Source organism: Herpailurus yagouaroundi, unplaced genomic scaffold, assembly GCF_014898765.1.
Source record: "Herpailurus yagouaroundi ecotype Mexico unplaced genomic scaffold, PumYag 29, whole genome shotgun sequence".
NCBI classification, from domain to species: Eukaryota; Metazoa; Chordata; class Mammalia; order Carnivora; family Felidae; genus Herpailurus; species Herpailurus yagouaroundi.
Window position 1 is genome coordinate 5,068,246 of NW_024412377.1, and position 27,076 is coordinate 5,095,321.

General features: G+C 46.6%; 1 protein-coding gene across 4 annotated transcripts in view; it reads left to right on the plus strand.

The window, feature by feature from the left end:
- Positions 1 to 27,076, plus strand: part of ADCY2 (adenylate cyclase 2) — a 391,814-nt gene that overhangs the window by 169,153 nt on the left and 195,585 nt on the right. For 3 of the 4 annotated variants that reach the window (XM_040493726.1, XM_040493706.1, XM_040493715.1), the window contains exon 3: positions 19,983 to 20,132. The exons of the other annotated variant lie outside the window; for it this stretch is intronic. In XM_040493726.1, the coding sequence (XP_040349660.1) occupies positions 19,983 to 20,132 (150 nt within the window). The remainder of the gene's footprint in view (positions 1 to 19,982; positions 20,133 to 27,076) is intronic. 4 annotated transcript variants of the gene reach the window in all.

Below are 27,076 nucleotides of genomic sequence, written 5' to 3' on the forward strand. Positions count from 1 at the left end.
GTGCCAGGAGTGAGGCACCTGTGATGTATCAAGGTGAGGCTGTAGGAAGTTGAGGGCAAGGAGGGACAGGCAGCGAGTTTGAGGTGTTTGAGATGGATTGGTTCACATGATCAGAAAGTTCAAGGTGATGGCCACAGTGATGGGCGTGAAGGTCACTGGTCTAAGTTCATGTGTCTAAGAATTGGTGATAGGTCATGTCTATGACTATTGAAATATCTTGGAGTCACGAATAAAGTTGATACTGTGAAAGTCTCTAAGCCAGGCCCCGATGGCTTCAGTGAATGATGAAGGAATTGAAATCCAGACAGCTGGCCGTCCGCCTTTCCCAAGCTGAAGGATGGAGCCACATGGTCAGTCTTTGCACAGAATCCAAGACCAGAACCCCTTCACAGTCCTACCAGCTCCTTAATCCAGTTCATTTTCCTTCTTCCAGTGTTTCCTTTTAGGCCACTGTAACAGTAAGTCATTAATAGTTCAATTTTAAACTAATACCACAACGAATTAAGAAATTGGAGGGACATCTGGGTGGCTCAGTCAGGTAATCAGCCAACTCTTGATTTCAGCTGAAATCATGATCCTGGGGGGGGTCATGGGATGGAGCCCCAAGTCGGGCTCTGTGCTGAGTGTGTAGCCTGCTTAAGATTCTCTCTTTCTCTCTCTCTGTCTGCCCTTCTTCCCTACTTGTGCGCACACTGTCTTTATCTCAGAAAAAAAAAAAAAAAAGGAAGGAAGAAAAGGAAGGAAGGAAGGAAGGAAGGAATGGAAAATAGCTGTGGAGGAGATTCCTAACAGGCCTTCTGCATCACCCCTGCCTGCGCTCCAGGCCCCGGTGCTGAGAAAACTCAAGTCAGAGGCGTAGTCAGAGTGTGTAGGCCCTAAACTTCACATAGGAAGGGCGCTTTTGCGCGGACTCTGTCCCAGACTCTCATCTTCAGTCACGCTTATGGCTAAAATAAAGCCCCCTAAGACAGGCTCAGCTTTGAGCTTGATATTCTCACCAACACAGCCTTCCTCCCAGGGACAAGCATTCATTCAACAAGGGAGACCGTCCGCGAGATTCCCCAAGAGAGAAACCTCACATCCCTTGTCTTTGATTCTTCCAGGCATGTGCTTTGCACTCTCTGTATCGGCTCCAAGGCTCCCCTCCCCGCTCCCTTCCTTCCATGGGTCTCTTCCTCACTTCTGTCCCCTCTATGTCCTCAGCAGGACGTATGGAGTGTGCATCACCGTATGAGCTACCTAAGGTGGCTAAGACTTAAACTTGATTGATTCTCTCACAGATCACGAAGCTAGCATAGTCCAAAATCAAGGTGTCAGCAGAGCCAAGTTCCCTCCAAAAGCTCTCGGGAGAACCTCCTTCTCTTCTCTCCCCAGCTGCTGGCGGCCCCAGGTGTTTCTTGGCCGTGGTGGTATCGCTCCGATCTCTGCCTCATCTTTACTTGGCTTCCCCTACGTCTTCTCTTTTTTGCAAGGTCCTTTGTCACTGATTTGGGACTCACCCCAATCCCGGATGATCTCATCTCTGTTGGGCAACCTAATTACACTGCAAAGATGTAATTTCGGAGGGACATAACATTCAACGCACTACAACCAAAAAATGGTACCTGAGCAAAATCTGTTTGCATGTTTTCCCGTTGTGCGTTCATTCTACCCTCCTAACCATGGCGTCCGCTCCAGGAGGGAAAGAATGTGTCTTCTGCTCCTGCTACTTTCCCTTAGTCCCTCCAGCTGGTATATACTCGGGATTACTTCCTCTTTGGCCCGATTGGCTCCTCTCAGTGTGCGGACTCCATGCTTGGAGCAGCCTCCCTCCGACCCTGTAATACTTAGCTCAAGGCTCCCCTTCCAGAATTCTCCTTTTCTCGCTTCTGTACATCATCTGGTCCGCCTCTCCGACTCAAATCTTTCTTGACATCATGGTCTCCATAAAGAGGTTCATTTTTCTCAGACTGGTCTGAATTCCTTCTCTTATTGGTTTGCCAGCCTATTTAGGGTACATTCCATACATAGCTTTCGTGTGTGGTCTCAACTCATGCATTTACTTTACAGCAAACACTCTCAGAAAACTACACGTAACAGAAGCTTATGCTACAACACAGGGAAAGCTGTGTTTGCTAACTCAATCGGGCTGTCCCAACCATATGAGTCAGCCTCACATTTGGCTGCATGAAACGGAAAATCAAACTACGGAGGCTGAAACAAACGGAAATTTATTTGCCCGAAATAAAAAGAAATCCAAAGGTGGAGGGCCACTGACCTTGGTGCAGCAGATCCGTGAAATCAGGGCTGCTGTTTCCAGAGTCCCCTGGCTTTTCTGTCGCCGTCATATGGAGGCTGCTGCAGATCCAGCCATTTCATCTACATTCAAAGCAAGTAGGAGTAGGAAAGCGAACGTTTCCCATGAATTGCGTCTGCTCCTTTTTAGTAAGAAGTTAAAAGCCGACACAGAGACTCTTCCTCTTCTGAAGCTGATTTGACTCACATCTGGTTCCCCTCCCAGCTACATAGGAACCTGGCGAAGCAAGTGTGTGGGTTTCCAGCCTTTGTGGGTACCTAGGGAAAGGGGTGGGAAAGGCCTTGACTAGCTAATCACCAGTGTTTGCTACTCCTCCAAGAGCTTATGTCACCCCACCTGTCCTGGTTCTTACAGGTCCCCACCACACCACATGATGTTGTCATCTTGCCTGATGATTGATAGGAATAGCTATTAACTTAGTAGGCAGTAATTAACTCCAAAGTACATAATTACCAGACTGTAGGACTTTTCCCTGTTTAGAATGTGCCGTTGCGGCCACCGCCACTGACCGAAAGCTCCGGTGCGGTTGTGTTGAAGCTACTGTTAAGCCTGAAGAAGACTGTCATTCAGTCAGAGAATGTGCCGTGTTTATGGGCGTGCCCACAGATGTTTTAGTACAGGTGTTAATAGAGCGTGTGAAGAACATCACAGGTTGTGGGACGGCCCCTGCTGTCATTGCATCACCCAGAATTCTCTTCTCTTGGGCGGTTCCCCCGTGGGCCGGAACCAAATGGTGACGCGGGGGGAAAATGAAGGAGAAACCTGAAAACGTAATGACTTCTGCAGAGAATGATTTGTGTTCCTGGGTTAATTCATCAATCATCAACGCAGTATTTAAAGCAATTTAATATTTATATAATTTGATTCCATTTAAGATATCATTTATAAGATATATCATTTTAATATTTACATAATTTGATTCAATGTAAGGTATCATTTATAGATAGTTTCACATTAAAATCCAAATTTGGCCAATGACCATTTACTTTTTTTTTAAAGTTTATTTTATTTTATTGATTTTGAGAGAGAGAGCACGAGCAGGGGAAGGGCAGAGAGGGGGAGAGAGAGAATCCCAGGCAGGCTCTGCACCGTCCACGGGGAGCCCGATGCGGGGCTTGAACTCACGAACTGTGAGATCATGACTTGAGCTGAAATCAAGAATTGGATGCTTAACCCACTGAGCCACCCAGGTGCCCCCCCTGCCCCACGCCAGTCAGGGACCATTGAAATGCAGCATTTTTTTATTAGTGAAGGCTCCACCTGGAAGCATTCTTTTCTCATTGTTATTGAAGTATAGTTGACATACTATGTCATATCCATTTCAAGTGTACAACATGCCGATTCCACAATTCTGTACCTCACTCGTATATTCTATGCATTACCCATCCCCCCGCCCCCCCGCCTCCTATCTGTGACCCATCAGTTTGTTCTCTGTTTTAAAGTGTCTGGTTTGACCTTTGTTTTGTTTATTTTGATCTTTAGTGTCTACATAGAAGTGAAATCATATATTTGTCTTCCTCTGTCTTAATAATTTAGCATAATGCCCTCGTGGTCCATCCACGTGGTTGCAAATGGCAAGATTGCGTGTTTGCAGGCTCTGAAGTATAATCCCCTTATCCATCCAAACTATCGGGTTTGCTCTCCAAACACCATCGGACCTGGGATGCCGACACGCGCTAACAAAAGAACAAGAGAACGACATCTAAGTTCAGAAGGCTGGTTTAGTAACTGGTTTTAACTTTAACTGGTTTTCCGCTTGTCTTAGAAACTACTGAATGTCTGCTAGCTTTCAAAATGGAACTTACGGGTGCAGTATGGGTAGGGGCTCTGTAGTCCTGGACGAGTGCATTCAAAATATTCCTTTGGAAGTTACAGGGAAGCCCGTCCTCCCGAGAATATTTCCCTGACGTCACACTATGCACATAGTGTTTTCCATCCCTTCCCCTGGCCTTAGTTCAGCTGTTCCTGTGGGTCTCCTGAAATCCCATTGGTCCGTCCGATGTGAGTATCTGAGGTTGGTCTTGGCTCAGCTCATGAACCTCCTTCCATCTCTCTCCCCTGACCGAACCCCAGCGCTCAGCCTCAGCTGTATCCAGGCTCGTGTTCTTACCCTCCAAAGACAGGGTTATCTCTCTCCAGGTGGGCGCCAGGCCCCCCTAAATGAGGGGAAGGGTGTCTTTCCTTTGGTTTAAACAATTACACTACACCTCACATTTTTAGTTTGAATAGCGAAGCCCACCTCCTGGGAGGGAGGAAGCACATCCTCATTAACATTATCCATTATTCCATCCATTATTATGTTCTCAGCTCTTCTCTCCACGTGAATTGTTTCTTTGTTCTGGCCGTATTCGAGGTTAGTCATCTACTTCTATCTATCCTTAGTTTCTCCTTTCGTGATGCACAACGTATTCCTCTGGGAAAATTATTGTAAAACAATAATAACTTACAGACTCTTCAGGCATGGGTCCCAGGCATGTACATATCTTTTTAAAATGCCAGGTGACTCTAATGCACAGCCAGTATCAGAACCTTCTTCAGTGAGCTCTTGTTTGGAAAGCGCGTTGGTGAAGCCTTTTCCATTCCTAAAGACAAATCAGAAGAGGTATTTGTATGGCAGTTACAATTGCAGTGTGCTTTCAAATGGAAGTCTTCGGTTCCCTAAACGGAGCATAGCTTGTGCCTGAAATTTGCATTTGTATGTGATCATGATGTTTTCATTAGATTCACCATAGTTCTAAAAGATGGCAAAGGTCACTTACAGAATCGGGTGTGATTTATGGGCATTACCAGATGGGAAATAGTTGGTTAAGAATGTATTTAAATCTGTGGCTGATGGAGTCAGGGATAAGCTGATCTTAATTTGAAGAATGATGTTATCAGTCAGAAGATGTGTCTCCTGGGGAGGCCCGCCTACAAAGGTACAGTATGTCCACCTGGGAGCATGCGCCCCTCCGGGGAGTAGCCCTCCGTCTGGAGAGCTCCGAAGTGCACTCTTGTTAGTAAATCAAACTTTGCCAAACCTAGGAGGCAGACTTGCTCTAACAAAAGTGAAAATGGATGATGTTTAAACCCAGAGAGTTCATTTCCTAATTTGTCATTAGCGGACGACTGTTGGGTAGACCAGATAGTTGTTTCAAACTACCTCCCACCTTCTGCCTCTGTAGCAAGAAACTGCCTTATCCAGAGGTCACCCGTGAGCATGGAGATAGCACAGGTGATGTTTAAGGCAATGTTGCTTGACTCTTCTCCATTGTAACTCTCCCGAAGAGCCATTTTAGATATTTTTTCCCAACTAACGGAAAACTTACTACCACAGGAATACTGCATATCTGTTTAAGTGACACGTGCATGTCCGTCTATTATGCATTTAAAAAAGTAATTTTCTTGCCTTTCCCCATGAAGCAGTGTTCTCCTTGAGGGTGATATGGCCCCCGGTGAGAATGCATCAGTTTCTGCAATCCTTAAGTATGCACTCCATTGGGAAGATGCACCAGCGAGGTGGGCCAGGTACTAGAATCGGCTGACAAGAGGCCATCTGTTCTGGACGGCACTGTTTTCACCAGAGACTGGCCTTTTTCTGTGCTTCCAGAATTAAAATCTTCGCCACCCACTCAACCCCCTCTTTTTAACACATATCTTTTCTTTAGATGTTTTCGTTTACCCAACAGATCAGAGGCAAATCTGGTCACCCTAGGAGAGTTTCACTCTCTTTCAGGTGTCAACACACATACTGCATTTTTTCTTTCCAGATTAGCTCTGAGAGGACAATTCTGGGTCCAAGTTCTTCATGCCTGTCCAGATACCATTTGCATGGATTTGCTGAACATTAGGTATATGTCGAAGCAGAAGCCTGGTATTAGGGATAACATCTTCCAAAGCGATGACAAAGTTTTATCTCCAAATATGAAAGGCAGAAAAAGAAGTTTGACCTGAAGCCAAAATTCATATTTAAATGTAAGCGCCATGAGGGGAAGGATTTTTGTCCTTTTTCTCAAAATTACAGCCCCTGCACCTTGAACACTAGTAGTCCCTCAATAATATCTGTTGAATGAAGGGATATATTTGTATTCAGTATTTGAATTATGATCTCTCCAATTCTGATGTGGTGAAGCATGTGGATATAAGGGATTATATTCATTCATTCAAAGAATATTCACCAAATACACATCATGATAGACCCTTTACGAATTACCCAATATATACGTAAGGGAAGAAAGAAAGAGAGAAAGAGAGAGAGAGAGGGAGAGGGAGGGAGGGAGGGAGGGAGGGAGGGAGGAAGGAAGGAAAATAAAAGGAAAGAATAAAGAAAAAAGAAAGATGGTGTCCCTGCCCTCATGGACTGCAGAGAAGAGTAGGACACATGGGCAATAAGCAGATGGATAAATACAAATGATTACCTTTCTTGGGCGAAGTAATCTTGGAGGAAATCGCTGGGCATAGCGCTGGTGAGTAACAGGGAGACAATCAGAGAACATGCCAGAGAGGAGCTCACATAGAAGCCACAGGTCAGAAGGATGGTCCCACATGGGAAGAGGGGCAAGAAGGGGCTTTCTCAGGCCAAGCAAGCTGTGTGTGCAAAGGCCGTGGGCCTGCCAAGACACACAAGTTGGAGGACCCCAAAGGAGGGTGTGGTACCTGGAGTGGAGTGGGGGTAACACATCAATAGAAGTTGAAGATACATTGGGGCAGGTTGTAGATGGAGTTTTGGGCAGACATTAAAGTGGAGATGCTTTGAGTGGTGACCTCACGAGCGAGATCGGGGCTAGGGGTCTGCCATTGGGGGTTGGTGCCATGTAGGTGGGGTTGAAGAAGCCAGGTGCATGGATGACCCTGTGAGGGAGAAATTGGGGACCCAGATGGAGCCCTGGAGAGTGTCACGTCTGAGTCAGAGTGGGGGAGTCTGTGGGTCAGGCGGATACCAGGGAGCGTGGAGCTCAGGAAGCCCAGAGAGATGGGGACTCGGCTGGAGAAAGTGACCAGCTGCCGGTGATGGGGGTGAGGGAGGGACTGGAAGGGGCCAGTGACTTTGACAAGAGTGGCATCTTGGAGTTGCTACGTAGTTAGAAGTGGACTATGGAGAGTCAGGAATCAAAGAAGTAGAAAGAGCTCAAGTAGACAAGCCTTTAAGAGTTGGCCACAAAGGGAGAATGAGAAATGGAGAAGAAGGACAGGTTGTGTGAGGTAAGAGAGGGGACTGGGCAGTCAGAAGCACCCTTGCCTGCTGTTGGGAGAGATTGATGACATGGAGGAAGTCGGGAATGAGCTAGAGCCTGGAATCCCCGCTGCCTGGAGACCATTGATAACCCAGGTGATGGTCCAGGTCTGTGTGGTTTTCCTGAGCTCGGTGGCTAAAAACTATTTTGGTTGCATTTTGTGGAATTTGGTTGTCATCGAAACAAAGCCATTTCTTAATGCATATTCTTAAAATCAAATTGTTTTCACCTGTTCCATTTCTATTGCCATGTGGTCCTGATGCCTGGCACTTAATTTTCCTCCTCGATGTCTTTCAGTGCAGTGATTGGCTGTAGAAATTCTCGAGCTGTGAAAGGTATGCCCTGTAGCAAGCCCAGCATGTTAATTTCCCTGATAGGAAAACAACACAGGACCACCTGACCACGGGAAGCTCCACGCTGCCTGTCTCTTCTCCTTTTAGTGTGAAGGCCGATTCTCAGACTCTTCTGTCTTTCTCAAACATTCGGTAAACTGTTTTGCTGCTTCTATTTAATATCATGCTGTAAATAGTCTTGTTCAAGCATAAAGAAAGGCATTGCGGTGTTTCTCGAATAGTCAAAATACATTGTGAGATACTGAATCTTGGTCTAATCAATTAAGGCCTGGCTTATTATACGTGATACAAAACAAAGGGAGAATCATAAATTGTCAACTAGGATTTCCATTCTTTATTTTGGTCCTTAAAAAATTAGTACCTGTGGGGGTGCTTGGGTGGCTCAGTCGGGTAAGTGTCTGACTCTTGATTTTGGCTCAGGTCATGATCTCTCAGTTGGTGAGTTCGAGCCCCACATCGGGCTCTGTGCTGACAATGTGAAGCCTGCTTGGGATTCTCTCTCTCTCTCTCTCCGTCTCCCTCCTTGTGTGTGCGCACGCTCTCTCTCTCTCTTTCTCTCAAATAAATGAACTTCAAAACAATTAGTGACTGCAGACACTACTCATCAAATCGTTTTATTAACCATTAAATGATTAATGATAAATGATAATCGTTAAAAGTCATCTTGGTTTTTTAGCGGGCAAGTTTATTTACGTAATGTGCCCGCTGGAAAACGGAAGTGAAGATTTTTAACTTTTTCTACTTGTTCTTTGGAGTTCTAGTAGCCTTGGATGGGTTTATTTCCTCCCTGGCTTACAAGACTTCTTCACACCCTCAGGAAGCATGCTAATTCATCCCAGAAATGCATTTAGACTTGGAAACACTAGCATTTCAAAATATGATCATGACAGACCCAGAAGAGGGTCGGGGCTTTCTCTCTTACTCTTCTTGTAAGCTGAAAACGTGTGTGTGAAGCTTGCCGTCTGGAAACCTTTGTAAACCAGACTCATGGGGTAGAGAGCAGATCCCTGCTGTTTGTCACGGAGGCTTGGGGAGGAGGGACCTGCCATCGACAGTGACACATGAAGACGTTGTTCTTCTCCTTCTATCACGACATGACATGTTTCCAGCTTTTACCCCAAACGATCTCCCTCTCGTGTAGTTCCTGCATCAGTGAACGTGAGAGCTAGGTACCCAAGCCAGAAACGTTCTCCTTCCTCCCTGCCCAGACATCAGTCACAAAACTGACACAAAGAGGACTTTACACCTATAAAAGTTACCTACTTTGAGCTGTATCTCCTAAAAATCTGCGCAATGATACATTCAGATTGGGTTTTTTTAGGAGAAGCTAACACTGTTGTGTAAGCTCCCAACAAATCTCCTATATTTTTGGTCTAACTAAGCATACCTTTTCAGAGTTTATGAAGGAGAAAATAAGCAGCACGGGCATTGTAATTTTAATAACACTTTCAGTTCTAGTTAACGAAATATCTATTTATTTTGTTGAGCCTGTAGGTCATCAGTGATGTGGTTTCCCAAACTGTGTGCCAAGGCACCCGCTGGGGTGCCTCCCAATATTTTAAATTTTCAAGGGAAACATAGCAACCCTCCGTATCTGGCAGACACCATGCAAACCACAAACTCACGGTAGTTCGTGGTTTCAACATTAGATGACACTACATTCCTTTCACTTTAAAGCTGGGATTTGGGCAAGCGTTGTGACGAAAATTCAAGAAATCAAGGCAGAACAGAGATTGCGAGTGGCAGTGCTGAATCGGAATCCAGGGCTTGTGAAGTTACGTGATGCTCAACCAGCTCAGTGGCTACTGAGGGCCCAGAGTAAGTCCCTGGGTCTTCTAAGAATGAAATAAAAACATTACATTTTATTTCAGTATCTACCTGGGGTTTCTTTCCCCAACAACTACGAGGTTGTGAGGTCATATACTCAACTCTTGTGGACCTTACTACTTAACAAACAGTACTTTTGGATATTTCCTTTGGCCTAGGAAATGCTATGAAAGATTCATGAGCCACAAAGAGCATTGTGAAATAGGAAAATGTGGGAGCCTCTGCATTAGTGGTTTCAGTGGTTAAATTTTGTGTGCAAGGAAAATTTTGTAATCATGTTGGAAGAAGTGTGTTCGGTTTATCAGAAGTCTTCCTTCAGCCACAGCACTCTCCTCATAAAGACAGCTAGCTGTGAGCCCCCATGATGGCGGAGCCTGCGGTCCCCCCCAGAGCCTGGCAGCTACAGCTGGAATCTCAGTGCCCCGCTCATGACCAGCCTGCTTCTTACCGCCTGTGTTTGTTTGTTTGTGCTGTTGACTTTTCTTGCTGGTTTGTTTTACTGAATTTATTCCAATGAAGTTGATTTCATGGGGAGGAGGTGTAAAATTTACTTGATCGTAAATGAATGCTCAGTAAAGGCTCCTTGAATGAGGTGGTTTACTGAATGCATCATCTCAGTTCCTGTTGACCCCTCATTGGCTTTGTGTGGCATTTCCTCCAAAGAACTATCAGCCCCAAATTTCTAAGGAATGCACGTTTTAACTTTTGAGTGGATTCTCTGGTAATTTATAAATAATATAACTTTAAAACTCCTATTATTGGTATCATTAATGAAACCTCCGAAGTTTAATTTGTAGTAGGAATTTTTTTTTCCTAGTCACAGAAGCCTTCAGTGTATGCATCCAGGAAGCTATCTCTTTTTTAAATGATTATTTTTGAGAGAGAGAGAGAGAGAGAGAGAGAGAGAGAGAGAGAGAGAGAAAGCACACGAGTTGGGGAGGAGCAGAGAGAGAGAGAGAGGAAGACACAGAATCCGAAGCAGGCTCCAGGCTCTGAGCTGTCAGCACAGAGCCTGACGCGGGGCTCGAACCCACCAACCGTGAGATCATGACTCAAGCTGAAGTTGGGCACTTAACTGACTGAGCCACCCAGGCACCCACATCTTTTTTTTAATTATAGTGCGACTTTGTGGAACATTTTTTGCCTTTACTAAAAAGGCCATTCCCCTTCAAAGTAGACCTTGTTAATCACAGTGCTCCTTGCTTCTCCTGTATTTGGAGTCTTGTTTTTGCAGGATTTTGCAACCCATTGCTTAGTTGTGAACACACCTACTGTTATCACGTTTAATTTCATGCCCAAGATTGGCCACGCCATCCCTGTGATGCTGGGCCTCTACCCCCGGACCATTGTCCCTCTGTTGTCACATTACATTTGATACCTACGTTTTGGTCTGTTTACCTTAATAAGATGTCCTCTTGGCCAATCATAATCAGAAGGGTACACTGTGCTTGGTTGGTTTAACTCTAAATTTACCTAGTATCGTGTAGGTTATAAACGGGATTTAAACATGCCACAGTGCGAACTGCACATAGACCATCAGTGCAGAAATAACCGCGCGTATCCACCAAAGGCATTCCTCCCTTCTGGTACGCTGTGGTACTTGAAAGGAAATATTGATCTCACACATGCACCATGAAGTAGGATGATCATTTCATCTAGAACTAAGCTGCATGGATTGACATGCCTGATCGCCTTGGTCACATTCGTTAGCCCAATCCAAACACCTGCTGGCTTTTAAATTTTCTAACGAGTGGATGTAGATCAAATATAGCACCTATAAAGTCGTGATGAATGAAGAGAATTTTTTATGGTGTTTAAACGAAGCCAGATTTCATGGGTTCAGGTTAATTAGATGATCTAAATTGATGAAAGTCCAAACTAACGTGTGTTAAGGTTTCTTCTTTGTTTTCACTTTTAAGTTCACTGGAATCGCCTGAATTAGGCAGATTGTGCTGTATCACCTGGTAAAGATCCTTTGGAGAGCTGACTTAAGGCTAGTAAAATTGGGGTTTAATTAGTACACAATTACATGTTTCTAAACTTTTGAAAACCATTGGGATGTAGCACTTAAAATGTGTTCTGTTGTGCATGTGTCTTTACATATGGGAGAGAGAGTTTGGGAACATTCAGAGACCTGCAATTCATGGCCCCTTGGATGATCCAGGACCATTTGGTCCACTGAGTTTCTGAAATAAGCATAGTAGAACCTCATTGGGATAATTAACCTTTCAACCATTTGAACTCCCAAAGACCAAGATGATAATGATTTCTATTGGATATTAGCAGAGGTATAAATTTCCGTTTATCACTGATTCGTTGATTAACAAAACATCAGGTGTAGTCATCCACACGTCCCTGTGTGGTTTTAGGACCAGACAGACATGAGCCTTGTCATGAGGTGCTCTCAAGAGTTGGAGGCAGATCTCTGTTGACACTGAAGGAAGCAGGGAGAGAAATGTCTGGTAGCATTGCTCTGGAGAAACAGCCAGCAGAATAGGTCACAATACAAAGGAAATGGGAGGGCCCCCCTTTGGATGCCAGGAAAGTTCAATGTGAGTTCTAATAGTGGTGGTTCCCTCCTTCTCATACAACTTATTTGTTTGGTCTTCTCTCTTGCCATAGTGGAGAGGAGCTAAGTGCGAAAGCTAATATTGTTCCATGCTCTTGAAGTCAATGATAGAATAGACAAGAGAAGCATCCTCCTCTATGGAAAGCAGAGTGAGCTGTAAATCTTGATGGAGGGAGGCTAGTGTAGTCTTTTCCTACAGAGTTCAGGACATTGGAAACTGTGTTTTGTTTCTTGTTTGTTCTTCTAAACTCTTAATCAAGCCAGCCCTCTGCCCATCGATTTCACATTTGTAGACCCTGAGCTGAGAAGTACAAGTTTGGCTTTCTGAGCAGTTAAGTCGGCACTCCTTTCTTGGGAAGCTGCATTCTCGATGACTTACATTCATGGGAGGAACTTTCTGTGAAGGTCTTGAGTATCTTCTGGGCTTATCTCTTTTCTTTGGCTTGTAATGAGCTGGTGGCCCATGTGCTTCTGAGGCAAGCAATGGTCTCAAACATCCCCCCAGTTTTATTGGACTTGAGCCCTATCTATATATGAGATTCTTTATCCTTCAGCCCAAATGTGGCTGGAAAAATAACACAATGTATGCTAAAAAAGATTTAATAATAACCGATGTAACATGAAAGAGAATAGATGCTAAGAGTCACAACCAGCAGCACTGTCTGTTTCCAGGGGTCATTTGCGCAGGAAATCAAATTGCATCTGCCCCCCCCACCCCAGTTTTCAACTCCAGTCTTTAACTCCGAGCCCTATAATGCCCACCATTGAGGTGGTAGGTCTCGCAATTTTTGTTACACCTTTCTGTCTCAGTCTGCTTGGGCTGCCATGATAAAACACCACCAATGGGTTTGTGCAAACTACAGATATTTATTTCTCCAGTTTGGAGGCTGGGGCATCCAGATCAAGATGCCTGATGAGAATGGTCACCAGGATGGCACCTTCTCCCTGTGTCCTTATGAGGTAGAGAGGGGACTCTGGGGTCTTCCTGTCTTTGTAAAGATACTAATCCCATCAGGGGAGTTCCAACTTCATGACATCACCTAAACCCGAATTTCTCCCATGGGCCCCATCTCCAAACACCATCACATTGGGGGTTAGGGTTTCAACATATGAGTGGGGGGGGGGGGGGACACAAGCATCCAGTCCACCACACTTCATTTCTGACTCTACTCCTATTCATTTGGAAGGATTTTAAATTAGATTTCTAACACGTGACGTCAGGATCACTGGATGTTATTAGCCAAAGCACAGTACTTCTGGTCAGCACTAAATGATAACAAGCAGAAATCCTGAGACCAGGGCCTATAGCAAATTTAATTCTTTGGGGGTCACAGGGAATGCTAAGGAGATGGCATTGGGATTCTCCGCAGCCATGTTTGAGAGCTCCGTTAAGGAAAATTCTACCCCATCATTTTCTTCCTCAAGCGAGAGCATTGTTTTATTTAAGCCAAATTTGATGCTTATGAGATGCAGTGAGCTTGCTGAATATTCATTTGCAGCTCTTTTCATCACGTTCTTGTATTCCTTTTATTTTCCTTTGACTTATAATTGGTGTTTTTGCATATTTATGATCTGCTTTGCCTTAAGCTGATGACCTGTTTCAAATGCAATAATATCCTTTCTGCTTCGACTCCTTGCTGTTAATTCATGGAGAAGCCATGTCATTAAGTGGTGGTCACCCACTCATTCCCAGGAGCCTACCCTCAGCATTCGTGTGTGTGCCTTGCTGTCCTCTGTGGACATTGTAGATTGCATCCCCTAACATAAGATTAAGAGTGGGCATATCGAACTCTTTAAAATGCATTATATCTCAGAGTCACCAAGTTTCTGAGTGGTCATCTGAGCCACGTGGTAATTTCTCAGATGTTTAAAGGCAGCGAACTCCACACACTTAACTGTTCTCTTTCCGAGTGAGCTACCCCTTCAGATCCTTTGCTCTTGGTCACATGATCCATTAGGAGGAACCTGACCCCCAGGTTACTTTCCTTTGAACATACACAGACATGCCAGCCCCACCAGCTAAAAGCTCCACGGACAGGTGGCCTCCAAAACACAGCCGCTTAAAATAACTTAGATGATGGAAGTGCTTTACAGCATAAGATACAGATGCTTTCTAAAGGAAAAAACTAGGCGCTTCTTACAATGTAACACAACTCTTCAGAGATACCTTCCCCACACCCTAGTAGAGGGTGGGATCGTGCTGGATGAAGCTGTTTGACCCTTATGAATTGGGGCGGTGTGGCATTGCTCAGGGATCATCCGGAGAGCCTTGGCTGGCCTGGGGGCCTGCCCTCAAGTGTTCGAGTGTTTTAGACCGTCTCTTTGCCTATGAAACGAAATAACAACACATGTCCATTCTCCTGCTTGTTTTATTTTCTGGATTTTTGCGAGGATGAAAAGTTGCAAGGTGTGTTTGGCTTGATCGGTTCTGAGGGTCGCTGAGCAGTGTCGCAGGATGACCCCCCTCATGTAAAGTGCAGGTGGGGAGTGGGGAGTGACGCAACCAGGCTTCTGCAGACTCTGGTACTGGGGCCATGCTCCATGTCAAGGCCTGCTTTGACTCTTCAGGGTGAACTTGTGACGGCTGTTTTCACCCTAAACAATTTGTTTTCTTCCAAGACGGCTGGTGGGAGGCCAAGTTCTCTCTCCTGCTTCCTGACAGATGTAAAAGTAGTTAAATGAAGGAACAGGATAAAAGAAGGCATCACGATGGTGTGATGTTATAAAACAAATCCAACATTGTGAAAATAGGGTTTTTTATCATGTGTTCTGCCTAAGAGGATTCTGGAAAATGAAATGCTGGGATATTATTTTTGAAAAGAAAATGTTCACTGCAGCACTGCCTTGGTGCTCCAGGTTTCATACGATGTCATTACATGAATGCACCGTTTGGAACGAAAAACGCTTTAGGACATCGATCACATTTGCAAATTTGTGTCGTTATTAAAATGCCGGGGCCAGTTCTATTAATCTGAAGGGTTCAGTATTTCAGGATGAAACCATGTATCAGAAAATTTAATTTAATTCATTTTTCCATCAGAAAAGTATCGTATTTTACTTGGCATTAATACCCTTAGTTGTTTATTTCTTAAGCATTTCCCTGTGCATAGCCAAATAGAAGTTGGTGAATGCATTCTTTCCAACGATCTACAGCCCAGGAAGCGTTCCAATTCTGTGTTATTTGAAGCGATGCGACATCCAGAACGCATGGCTTTTCCTTAGGTTCCGTGACGATGCAGATTCGCCAACACACTGTGTCAGGCAGAGACCAGTGCTGGGAGAGCAGCCACACCGGTCTTTAGAGAGCCTCTTCCTTCCTCAGACAGACAGGCTCCCCTTGTAGAATGTTGGGAGGGCTTTCTAATCAGCAAGAAGCGTCTGCCTGGTGAGCCACACCGGCGATGGGCAGGGGCCCAGCAGGCCCGCAGGAAACCCAGGCTTCAGCCTACAAATGCAGTCTAGACGGGATCACTCAAATGCTGGAGTGAGCTGGGGGGACGGGTACCTGGCCCCGTGACAGTCGCGCAGGGAGGCTGTGCTGGCCTGCACCGGGTGTCACAGGGAGGAGACAGCGGTTCCCAGATGGGCGGAGGTGGCCTGTTGCCCTCGTGTGTGGGAGGAAGAGACTGCAGTAATCAAAGAGTTGTGACCTTTGTGGCCAGTGGTTCCGCTGAGACCAGGGCCTCCATGCAACTGGCTGTTCAAAACGGAAGTTCAGTCGTCCTGCTGCTTCAAGTGGGAGCTGAGAGTTTGGGGTTGACTGGCCTGAGTTGGGTGGCCACGTCCCTCCTGAGGGGTGCACAGCCTCAGCCATGGGGAGGGGGTGGTGGCAGGGACCAGAGATCCCCCCCATCGCAGGGCCGCGGGGTGGGGCAGCCTTGCCATTGGACTAGAGCCCGCCCCCTGCCCTGCTCCGGGACCAGGAGAATGCAGAAGGGACAAACTGGATCCTCAGAAGAATACAGGAGAAGGCAGGGCTCGCCATCCCGGTGGGTGGCATCAGTGTCATTAGAGCAGCGTCCCATTCGTGCATCCTGCTGAGGGCAGGGCTCCTGGGGACAGGTGATGGCATCATCCGGCTCCGTTGCTCACATTTGGTACTCATTTTGGAGGAACGGACTTCCTAAAATGTTGACACTTTGCTTGCAAGGCATTTTCTTAAGGAGAAGGAGGCCAATCCCTCCTAGATAATCACGAAGTTACTTTTCAGCTGCGCCTCTTAAGGAAAAGAGGTCGCAGTCTCGAATTCGGAGCGGCCTGGCTTGCGTCGGCTCCCCTCCGTGTCTGCATTCTTCGGTGCCTGGTCCTTCAAAGCGAATCCAGCAGGGACCAGCTTCGGAGAATCTTTAGCAAAGTAGACGGTCGTTGCGCAGGAGCAGGGCGCGGCGGGGCTGAAATACGGGCGCGCCACCGGGCAGGGCGCCGGAATTAACCCCGCCGGAGGACGCGTCCTCTTTCCTGGCACGCCAGGACATCCGCCGGCTCCGCCCCGTGTTCGCGGGATTGACACTGGCGGAGGTGACGTGCGCAAGCGCGGAGAACCCCGTGCGGCCAGGCCGGCTTGGGAATGCCCGCGAGGACAGCCACCCGCCCTCCCAGCCCCGCTCTGGGCCGCTGCTCACCCTTACACACACGTGACCAGCACACGTGCCTCTCGCTCAGATCACATGCCTGTCCTACGTTCACGGGGTGTATTGCACAGGGACGCACACGCGCGTGTCACGCAAAGCCACACGTCGCGCGCGCGGCATGCACACGGGCGTCTCAGGCGCCGCCTGGGTCCTGTACCACACACACAGATACGTCACCCAAGTCACATGGAGACAGAGACACATACGTGTCGCATACATACGTCACGCGTACAGGTCACACACGCCGCCCGCATGACACGCAGGTTGCACGCCCCTACTGCGTGCACACGCATGACAAGTGTACCGCATGCGCACGTAGCACGCACACGCAGGTTAGTACTCCACCCGCCCACGCCGCTGGAGGAAGAAGACGTGCGGCTGTGTGACGGCACATTTCCGGGGCCACGGTGAGAGCGCGGGGGGGCTGTAGGGGCTGCCCGCCTCCAGGACTGTGAGGCTCGTGGGCGGTGGACTCCTGGAAGTCCCTTCTGGTCTGAGCTACCCTTCCCCTGCTCCTGCTGCAGGGCGTCTGTTTATTCGCAGGGAGAAGCTCATCAGATCGTTCTTCCCATTTCTAGTTCTGTCCTGCTGTCCCCTCTGTCCCCAGAACGGCTTCCCCAGGGCTTGCGGAGTCCCGCCTCCCCCCCGTGTTCAGAACCTGCGGAGAGTGAGGAAGCCGTCAGGTGGACAGAGAACGGGACGTCCCCTTTAAGGCTGCCGTTGCCACTGTTTGCAGGTGCGGCCTCGGATCTGGGCCACACGGTCCTGGCACCGCTCCCCTGAGTTGCCCCAGCAGGGGGACTTGTGGGTCCACCGGCTCCGTGGGCTGAGACGAGACGGGGTGAGAGAAGGCCCCTGGGGGGAGCGGAGACTTAGCCCATGGGGCCTGGATCCTTCTCTCAGCCTCTCTAGTCACGTGATCAGTGGGACCCAGAAGGTCTTGGAGGAGAAAACAGGGCTTTTGGAAGCCGGCACCCTGCCTTTGTTGGTAGGGCCATTAGCACCCTATTTGGGGAGCCACGAGGCCGTGTGGAGGAGGGGGTGTTGGGCACCTTATCCAGCTGTGGCCGCCCATCCTCCGACAGACCTGCGGGTCTTGCCCTAAACACGTAAGAGCGAAACCCGTGCTAATCTGTTTTGTGTATCACTACCGCCTGCCCTGCGTCCGTAGTGTGCTGGATAAGAGCACACACTGGAAAGACAGTGTCCCACACTTTGGTGAGAATATAAGTGAATATATAGTGAATATAAGTGAGAATATAACTGGCGGGGTGGCTCAGCCTGTTGGGCAGCCGACTCTGGATTTCAGCTCAGGCCGTGACCTCAACGGTTGATAGGTCTGAGCCCTGCAATCGGCTCTGTGCTGATAGTGCAGAGCCTGCTTGGGTGTCTCTCTCTCTCTCTCTCTCTCTCTCTCTCTCTCTCTCTCTCTCTCTTTCTTTCTCTCTGCCCCTCCCATGCTCTCTCTCTCTCTCAGAATAAATAAACTTAAAAAAAGAATGTAAGTGGAATGTTCCCTCAGAGCAATTTCACAACATGTATTAAAATTTTTTTTTTCAATGTTTATTTATTTTTGGGACAGAGAGAGACAGAGCATGAATGGGGGAGGGGCAGAGAGAGAGGGAGACACAGAATCGGAAACAGGCTCCAGGCTCCGAGCCATCAGCCCAGAGCCTGACGCGGGGCTCGAACTCACAGACCGCGAGATCGTGACCTGGCTGAAGTCGGACGCTTAACCGACTGCGCCACCCAGGCGCCCCTAAAAATTTAAAAACAGTCGTGGCTTCTGACTCCGTGTGTTTTACGAATTGACCTAAGGGAAAGATGAAAGAACTATGAGGCCAAAACGTTATACGTGAGGGTGACCACTACAGAATTATGCAGATGCAAGGAATATTAAAGTCGATGTCGAACAGTATGGATATAACTGATGTATTGTGTACTCATAGAACTGAATGGTAGTTAAGCATTCGAAACCCTGTTTCCACAGGATGAATGTGCATTAGGAAAAAAAAGCAAAAGTAAGACACTGCATTCAGAGTGAATTTGGTCCTTTTGGAACAAGATAGAGGTCTTGGCAAAACAAAGTTTGGCCACAGTTTGAGAATGCAGAGGGTCATGGGGCGGGGACAGGGACATAACGGACAGCGAGGTGTGCTCCCTGGGCAGAACTATCATGCTGTTCTTTTTAGTCTTTCTTTATATTTTTCTGTCCCCCCCCCCCCCCCCCCCCCCAGTTTTGGTGGACATGAATTTTTATCATCAAAAGACTAGAGAGTTCTATGGTTTAAGAATCTGCCATATTCTTACCTCAACAGAGGATAATAGGGAATATCACTTATCCAGGCTCAGGGAGTACAGTGTTGGTGATCAGCAGCCTGGATCAGTCACCTATTAATTGAAATAATGCTGTGTAACAACTGCAAAATCTCAGCGGCACACGAAGTAGACTGTCGGCTCTCTGGTTGTCTCTGCTCCATGAGTCTTTTTTGGAACCAGTGTGTTAGCCAGGTTATGTTTTTTTCTGATGAAGCACAAGAGAACCACTCAAAATATTGCAAGCCAGGGGCGCCTGGGGGGCTCAGTCGGTTGAGCGTCCGACTTTGGCTCAGGTCATGATCTCACGGTTCGTGGGTTCGAGCTCTGCATCGGGCTCTGTGCTGGCAGCTCAGAGCCCGGAGGCTGCTTCGGATTCTGCCTCTTCCTCTCTCTCTTCCCCTCCCCTGTTCATGCTCTGTCTCTCTCTCAAAAATAAATAAACATTTTAAAAAATTTTCTTTTTTAAAAAACATTGTGGGCCATCTGAGTCTGGGCTCTGACACCCAGTCACTACTACTAAAATCACATGGCTGAGCTTAAAGACAAGGGAGCGACTGCAGCGTCATCCGTCCAAGGGCATGGATCCAAGAAGGGGCTAGAATCCCTGAAGGTGATGGCTGTTTCTTTTAAGCAGATAAAAACGTTAGTTTGGAAACAAATAAAATGGACTCCCTGCCGAGCCCTCTCTTGCTGTTGCTAACGTGCATTTTGCCACTGTTGTGTTCAAGAGGTAGGAACGCTCGCCCTACTGAGAGGCTCTCTCTGTCTTCTTAGATCCTGGCCAACGTGATCATTTTCATCTGTGGGAACCTGGCGGGAGCATATCACAAGCACCTCATGGAACTTGCTCTGCAGCAGACGTACCAGGACACGTGCAATTGCATCAAGTCCCGGATCAAGCTGGAATTTGAAAAGCGTCAGCAGGTAACGTGCGTGTTTCAGTCTCGCTTCCCCATTACTTGAGGCATGATTAGGAGGATGCTGTTAGGCTGATGCTGTTAATACCGTTCACTCATCGTGGGGCATCAGAAAGAATCTGGAGCAGTTGACTGCCCGTGCCCAGCCTTGGGCCGGGTGCCTGGCGGAGTTAGAGACCAAAGAGCAGGGATGGCATCTGTAGACCCAGCCCCAGTGACCTCAGGATCACCCACGTGCGAGCGTCACATCAGCGGCCATCATCGCACGGATGGGGAAACTCCAGTAGTCATTATCATCATCATCAGTGACGCTTTGTCGAGACACTCACTTGAATGAAAACACAGGGCTCTGATGGCGTCTGCCCCAGCCGAAATCTGAGCCTCCTCCCTCTGCGCCGGCACACTGCTTCCTACAGTGCCTACCGCGTAGTCCCCGCGGGAGGAAATAATCAAAGTCGTTCCTGAGGGAGGTCATGGGAGTTGAGGTGGAGGGTGCAGCAGGGAGCTCGCTGTCGTGACTGGGCCTGTCCCGGGGTGACCGTTGTGGGGGAGGCGTGGAAATGCACATCAGAAAAATACACAGGTTACGGCAAAGCATTGGAAGAATGAGAGAGGAAGACGAGTAGGAGGTGTGGCAAGCAAAGCCATGTGTCATCAGGGATGGTGGAGAGCTGGTGAAACAGATAGGCTTTGGAGGGGAAACCATAAATACACAAGGGGCCCTGTATTTAATATGCTTAACTTCAGGTGGCGGCGGGGCATCACGTGACTGGCTTTGTTTTTCTTGGGTTTATGTATCTGTCACCAGGGACCCCAGTCCCCGTGTCTAAAGGTGGTGATTAGCAGGACTCTGTGAATACCCCACCCCACCTGTCGGAGAGCATTCATCACCGTGCCTGTGCTGGTAGCAGTCAGTATTTGGGACATGGAAGATGTTTCACTATTACGAGTTAGTCCATTCTATGAAATTACACCAAAATGTATGACGGTAGCAACAAAAATGTGTATTTTAGGGGCACCTGGGTGGCTCAGTCAGTTGAGCATCTGACTCTTGATTTCAGTTTAGGTCATGACCCGGGTCGTGGGACCGAGCCCTACGGTGGGCTCCGTGCTGAGTACAGAATGTGCTTAAGATTCTCTCTCTCTCTCTCCCCCTCTGCCGCTCCCCCCCACCCCCCCCAAAAGCATCCTTTAGGTTTTGATGCTAGACTTTTGTGTATAGACTGATGAAGAGTGATCAAATTCCTCTTTGAAAACAGCAGGTTGATTTCACTTCATCCACTCAACAAAAATTGACTGAGCACCTAATTTGTGTCTGGCATGATTCTAGGCACCAGGATACGGCCATGAGCATTGTATTCTCACTGGTATCACTAGCAAATCTCACAGTTAAATTTTAAAAAGCATTTTGTTACAACCCATATAGCAAAGGTTTCCAGTAATGAATGTTTAATTCTTTGATATCTATGTGTATCAAACTCCGGATTCAACATTAAGAGTTATAGACCATTGTTAATTTGGGGCTGTTATCCGGTATATTTTCATATACTTGTGTCCAGTAACATTTTAAATCTGGGTTCTAGAAGATTCCACAGTTTCAACAGGCAGCACTTAGTGTTCATGATTGTTTTCTCTGTAGATTTCAAACATTTGAGGATAAATGGTTTCCTTTCCCAAATAGTAGCGACTCTCTCAGTTTGGTTCTGACAGGCATATTTAACTTTCTTTTCCATCACCTCCAGAATCTACTTCAAAATCGCATGGAGCCTGAGGGATCTGAAATTCCAAGTAGACAGATTATGTAACCTAATATTTATAGTACCAGCTTTGGCAAAAGCAGTAAGTCAGGCTACTGACCTCATCTGCACTGCATACTTCTCTGAAGAGTCCCTGAACCCCCAGAACCAGGTGTCACTCTTGTCACGGTGATCTGTGGCCTCTGAGTAGTCCGGTGGCCACACTTGGACCTTAGGTAGCTCAGGAATTAGAGCTATGACATCTTGTGTGTTGAGGCTTTATGGGACAATCATGAGAGGTACCATAAGGTATTATAAGGACATTTACTAGTTTTTTTAAAAGGGACCTTTTAGAGAAGAGGGACACTTTGAAAGAAGAGTAAGACCTTGTACTAAAGATGTCTAATAAAATATAATTTGACACCACAAATGTGTTTTGCTATTGATGTTGGGAGTCAGCTCCCAGGGTCTGGTGCCCAGGATGCAGTACCTTTCTTGTTAGGGCTTTGGAACATGTGTTTCTAGAATTAGAGTGAATGCTTACACTTTTTTGAAACTGGCATGCAATTAAGTGGGAACAGAATCTTCTTTTGGTTAATAAAATCAGTAAGACGTGATCTGCCAGATATAAGGAAATACAAAAAAAAAAAAAAAAAATTAGCCAACAGCAACCTGTATGTCCTTCATATAGAGGGTGAGTCCGGAGACCGTGAGTCCTGGTACAGCCACAGACCAAATGACAGTCCAAGGGCGCCACGTGTCCCTTCCTGCCCACCCTTTACCACAAACCACCTTTGCTTCATCCACAATCACTACGGCAAACGGCAGTACTCTTCAAAGTGCTTAATTCAATGATAGGGGTGGATGCTGAGCAAAAGAATTTGTTTCAGCATCTATTAGGACAATATAAATGCCATCCATTCGAATATTCTATATTGGCAGTTGCCTCATCGGGAGTTGACACTCCCAGAGGCTGAGTGGCCGCCATCTTGGATAGTTACTGGGCCTGTTTCCCAGCTCACCCACGCTGACCTCGGGCCTTGGAGAGGAGGGCCAGTGTCAGGCGAGCCCAGCAAGCCCCCCTCATGCAACCTGCTGGGGGCTGTAATAGCTGATGCTGTTGGGAGGTGTCTAGGAATTCTGAAACCTTTTCAGCATTGCTCAGCTCTTTACTTTCTTTCCTTCAAATGTTGTGATATTTTTCCTAGATGCAAATGAGATGAATTTTTAGAGACTAAAAACCATGTTTGAATAAAGTGACTATTTGTGCTATGAGATTGGGGGAGAGGAGAGAATGAAAAATGTTAGCAGAGATTTTTCTCAGAGTTATATTCTTGCCCTAAAAGTGCTCTCATATAGAAACACTGAAAATTACGATTTTTTCACTAGGTGGGAAATGTAAGGCGTTGCATTAGCACCGAAGCCACCTTTAGGCCTTTCGACTTTTTTCTCAAGACTCACATCGTGCAGGAAAAGCCTCAGCCATGTCTTGAGCACAGTTTCAGTGCAATAGAAGGTTCTTTATCAAACCTGAGAAAACAGCGGGTGTTTTTCCCTGGAGTATGTTATAGACTCTCAGGAATTGATAGGAGCCGGATTCAGAACAAAACAAGAATTTCTCTCCTAACCGCATGGGCAGTGGAAATGAATTTTGCCTCTGAAGTAGTAAAAACTGGATTTTCTTTTTTTTTTTTTTTATAGAAAGAAAATAAACCCTCTTCAACTTCTATGTTGTCTTTTTTTTTTTTTTTTCCAACGTTTATTTATTTTTGGGACAGAGAGAGACAGAGCATGAACGGGGGAGGGGCAGAGAGAGAGGGAGACACAGAATCAGAAACAGGCTCCAGGCTCCGAGCCATCAGCCCAGAGCCCGACGAGGGGCTCGAACTCCCGGACCGCGAGACCGTGACCTGGCTGAAGTCGGACGCTTAACCGACTGCGCCACCCAGGCGCCCCTATGTTGTCTTTGTTTTAAAGTGGTGTAACTCAAAGCGTTTTTACATGGTCTGCCTTCATCTGGAGCCACGCTATAGACTGAATATGACAGAATTACGCATTCTAGTAGAAAATACTAGTCAAGCGAGGTATGGACCCCTGATGAACCTAGATCTGTACCCCAGGTGGGGGTTTAGTGAACCAGTAGGCTTTCTGGCTCTCCTTGGGGGCAAAATTGTTTTTCTTCTCTGCGGACATCAGTGAAATGAATAACTGATCCTTTTGTGTTCATGGTTGAATAATGAACGTGCCCATCTTTATCCTAATATGATAGCAGGCCCTATTAGGGCATTGCTGAATGTATTGTGTAAGTCATTTAGGATGCCAGGAAAAAGTGTTGTTGGAGATGTTTTAGATTTGGGCTGCTAGATTTGGCCCTTTTTCATGAGGGAAAGGAGACAAGAAGTAACTAATTTTTTTTTTTTTTTTTTTTTTTTTTTACATCCTCATAGTGTGCCCGGTAGTCTGTTTAGTACTTTGACATATCCATTCCCTAGCTGTGCTGTAACAAATTACCATAAACATAATGGCTTAAAATAGAACAAATATATTCTCACACAGCCCTGGAGGTTAGAAGTCCAAAATCAGTCTCATGAGCTGAAGTCAAAGTATTGTCACGGCTGGCTTTAAGGGAGAGTCTGTTTCCTTGATTTTGAGTTTCTAGAGCCTGAGTGAATTGCCATGACTCCTAGCCCCTCCCTCCATGTTCAGTCTCAGCAGCGTAGAACCTTCCAGTGTCTCCACCTCCTTCTCCCTCTCCCCCTCTCCTCTCGAACTCTCTGCCCTCTGATTCTCCATGTACTTTCTTCCCTCCATCTGCTCTAAAGCCACTGCTTCCTTCTCATAAGGATAATCCAAGGTAGTCTATCCACCTCGGGGTCCTTAATTTAATCACACTGCAAAGCTCTTGGTTTACCATGTAAGGTGACATAGTTAGGTTCTGAGGACTAGGATGGGGACCATCCTCTTTTCAGGGCCATCATCTAGCCTGCCATCCTCTTTTTTATTTCTGTATCAACTCTCTGACCTAAGCCCTTTTTCCTATCTCAACCAGGTGAAGGAATTGTCCAAATTACTTATCCAAGTTCACTCGGCTAGTCAGCGTGGCCTTTTCTGCCTTTCATGTTGGTTCTTTGCAAGTTCGTTTCAGCGATCTCTGAACATAGGTTAGCTAGAGATTTTCTGAGGCATGAAATACTTTTTTTTTTTTAAATTAACTATGCCATTCATCATTACTAGTTAAATAAGAAAGCCTAAGATAATACCAAATGTGTGTCTGATGTGGTCACTAGGTAATGAGATGCCGGGTTAAGTGAAGTGTCATCCATGAGGGTGTCGGGTGTCAGGAAGTTATATGGAAGGTCACCCACACCATGCAAGGAGCCACCGTGTGAAATCTGTCTGTGGCTTTTTTTCCCTACTGTGGCAGAAGGGCTGAGAAGAGAGAGGCTGCACTCTGGAGGCAGAGCTTCTGAATTGAGCTTTTTTTTTTTTTCCTTGAGAGAGAGAGAGAGAGAGAGACAGAGAGCATGAGTGACAGAGTGGCAGAAAGAGGAAGAGAGAATCCCAAGCAGGCTCCGCACCATCAGCGCAGGGCACAACGCAGGGCTCACGAACCGTGAGATCCATGAGCTGATCCGAGATCAAGAGTCGGATGCTCTACCAACGAAGCCACCCAGGCGCCCCAAGGTTGTGTTACCTTAGTGTGATGCTGGTCGCATTTCTTAACTGCTCTCTTAGATTCTCTCACGGAGATTCACGTGATCCCTTGCCCAATTTAACAAACAGTTTTCCCAGCCTCCAAAATGGTGTCCTGTTAAGAAAGTGGTCAGTAGCCGGTCTTGCCATTGAACCCTGATGATGCAGGTGCACTTATATTAAACAGCAGAAATCAGCTGCCGCCCTGGCTGAGGCATTGAGCATGAGGTTGGCAGGAGGGAGGGATGGATGTGGCCATGCCATCCCCAGAGTTACCTTCTCGTCCATTCTTCCTTGAGGCAAACAGAGTGAGCAGAGAAATGTTGGAGAATTGGTGGATAATTACCCCGGACACTCTTCTACCAGTGTCTTCTCACCAAGTTCAGAAGTTTACTTTTTACCCCGGGGAATGGATGGTGTGAGTCAATCCCAACTCATATTACAGGACTTATTGTTTCCCTCAATTTCCTTCATCCTAATAGGAGCTTTTGGGCAGAGTCCAGGCTGAGGCATGTCAACCGCATATGCTTCTTGAGGAAACCAAATTGGGCAGAAAGAGCCCAACAGAGGTTCCAGCCAGTGAGACATTGTCACTGCCATTCCTGAAGAACTAAAGCAGTAAATTTTAGTGTCAATGTTACCCAGGACCTTTGGGTAGGGTGGTGCATCCAGCAGCGACAGCAGAACGTGAGAACCCCACAACATCACACCCTGTGTACAGTCTGGTTCAGATACGCAGACCCTGCTCTGGCTTTTGCGTCATCAAAGATTATTAACTACACTTTCCTCCCACCCGGGGGATGGGTGTCTACTTTTTTTCTATTTTATTAAATAATCCCTGTAGAGTTTCTATTTGGTGTCCCTTCCTTGATGAAGTCATAGCTTATATTGTTCTTGGTCAACACTTTCGTCCATTCTATCAAGTGATAGATTACATAACTTTCCCTTTGGTATCTCTCGCTCAAGGGAGAGGTCATAGCTCATTCAGATGCTTATCACCGCCTTATTCTCATCACTCATTAGTGAAAGACGGAATCACGTAGAAGACCACACTTCCTCGTCACGTGAAAGTTGGAAAAAAATGGAAGAGTCATGGTTTCATGAAAGGGCTCTCCTCACCGTGTTTGCCGTTTGAATCGTCAGATTGAAGTTCAACAATTGGTTTAATGGTTTGCACCATATTGTATCATGTTGACGATTTAAATTCTCTTGAAGCTCAGATGTTATGCCTTATTGAGAAATTCCGGGGCAAGGTATTCCAGGATGCTGCATTTCACCATGAGCCTTTTACCCAGTTCCTGTAAATGAGAAATGGAAATCGATTCCAGAAAAAATATATATATCAATGACCCTCAAATCGTTAAGCCTGAAATGATTTCTGATAAGTCCTTTAGTTCAAATGGTTGAAATCAGTACATATTTTCTAAGATGACAATGAAGGCCGTGTTGTAAATGTGTACTCTGGCTCCTTTAAGGAGAAAGCAATGATTACAGATCCAAGACTAAGGGGAAGGAGGAGGGA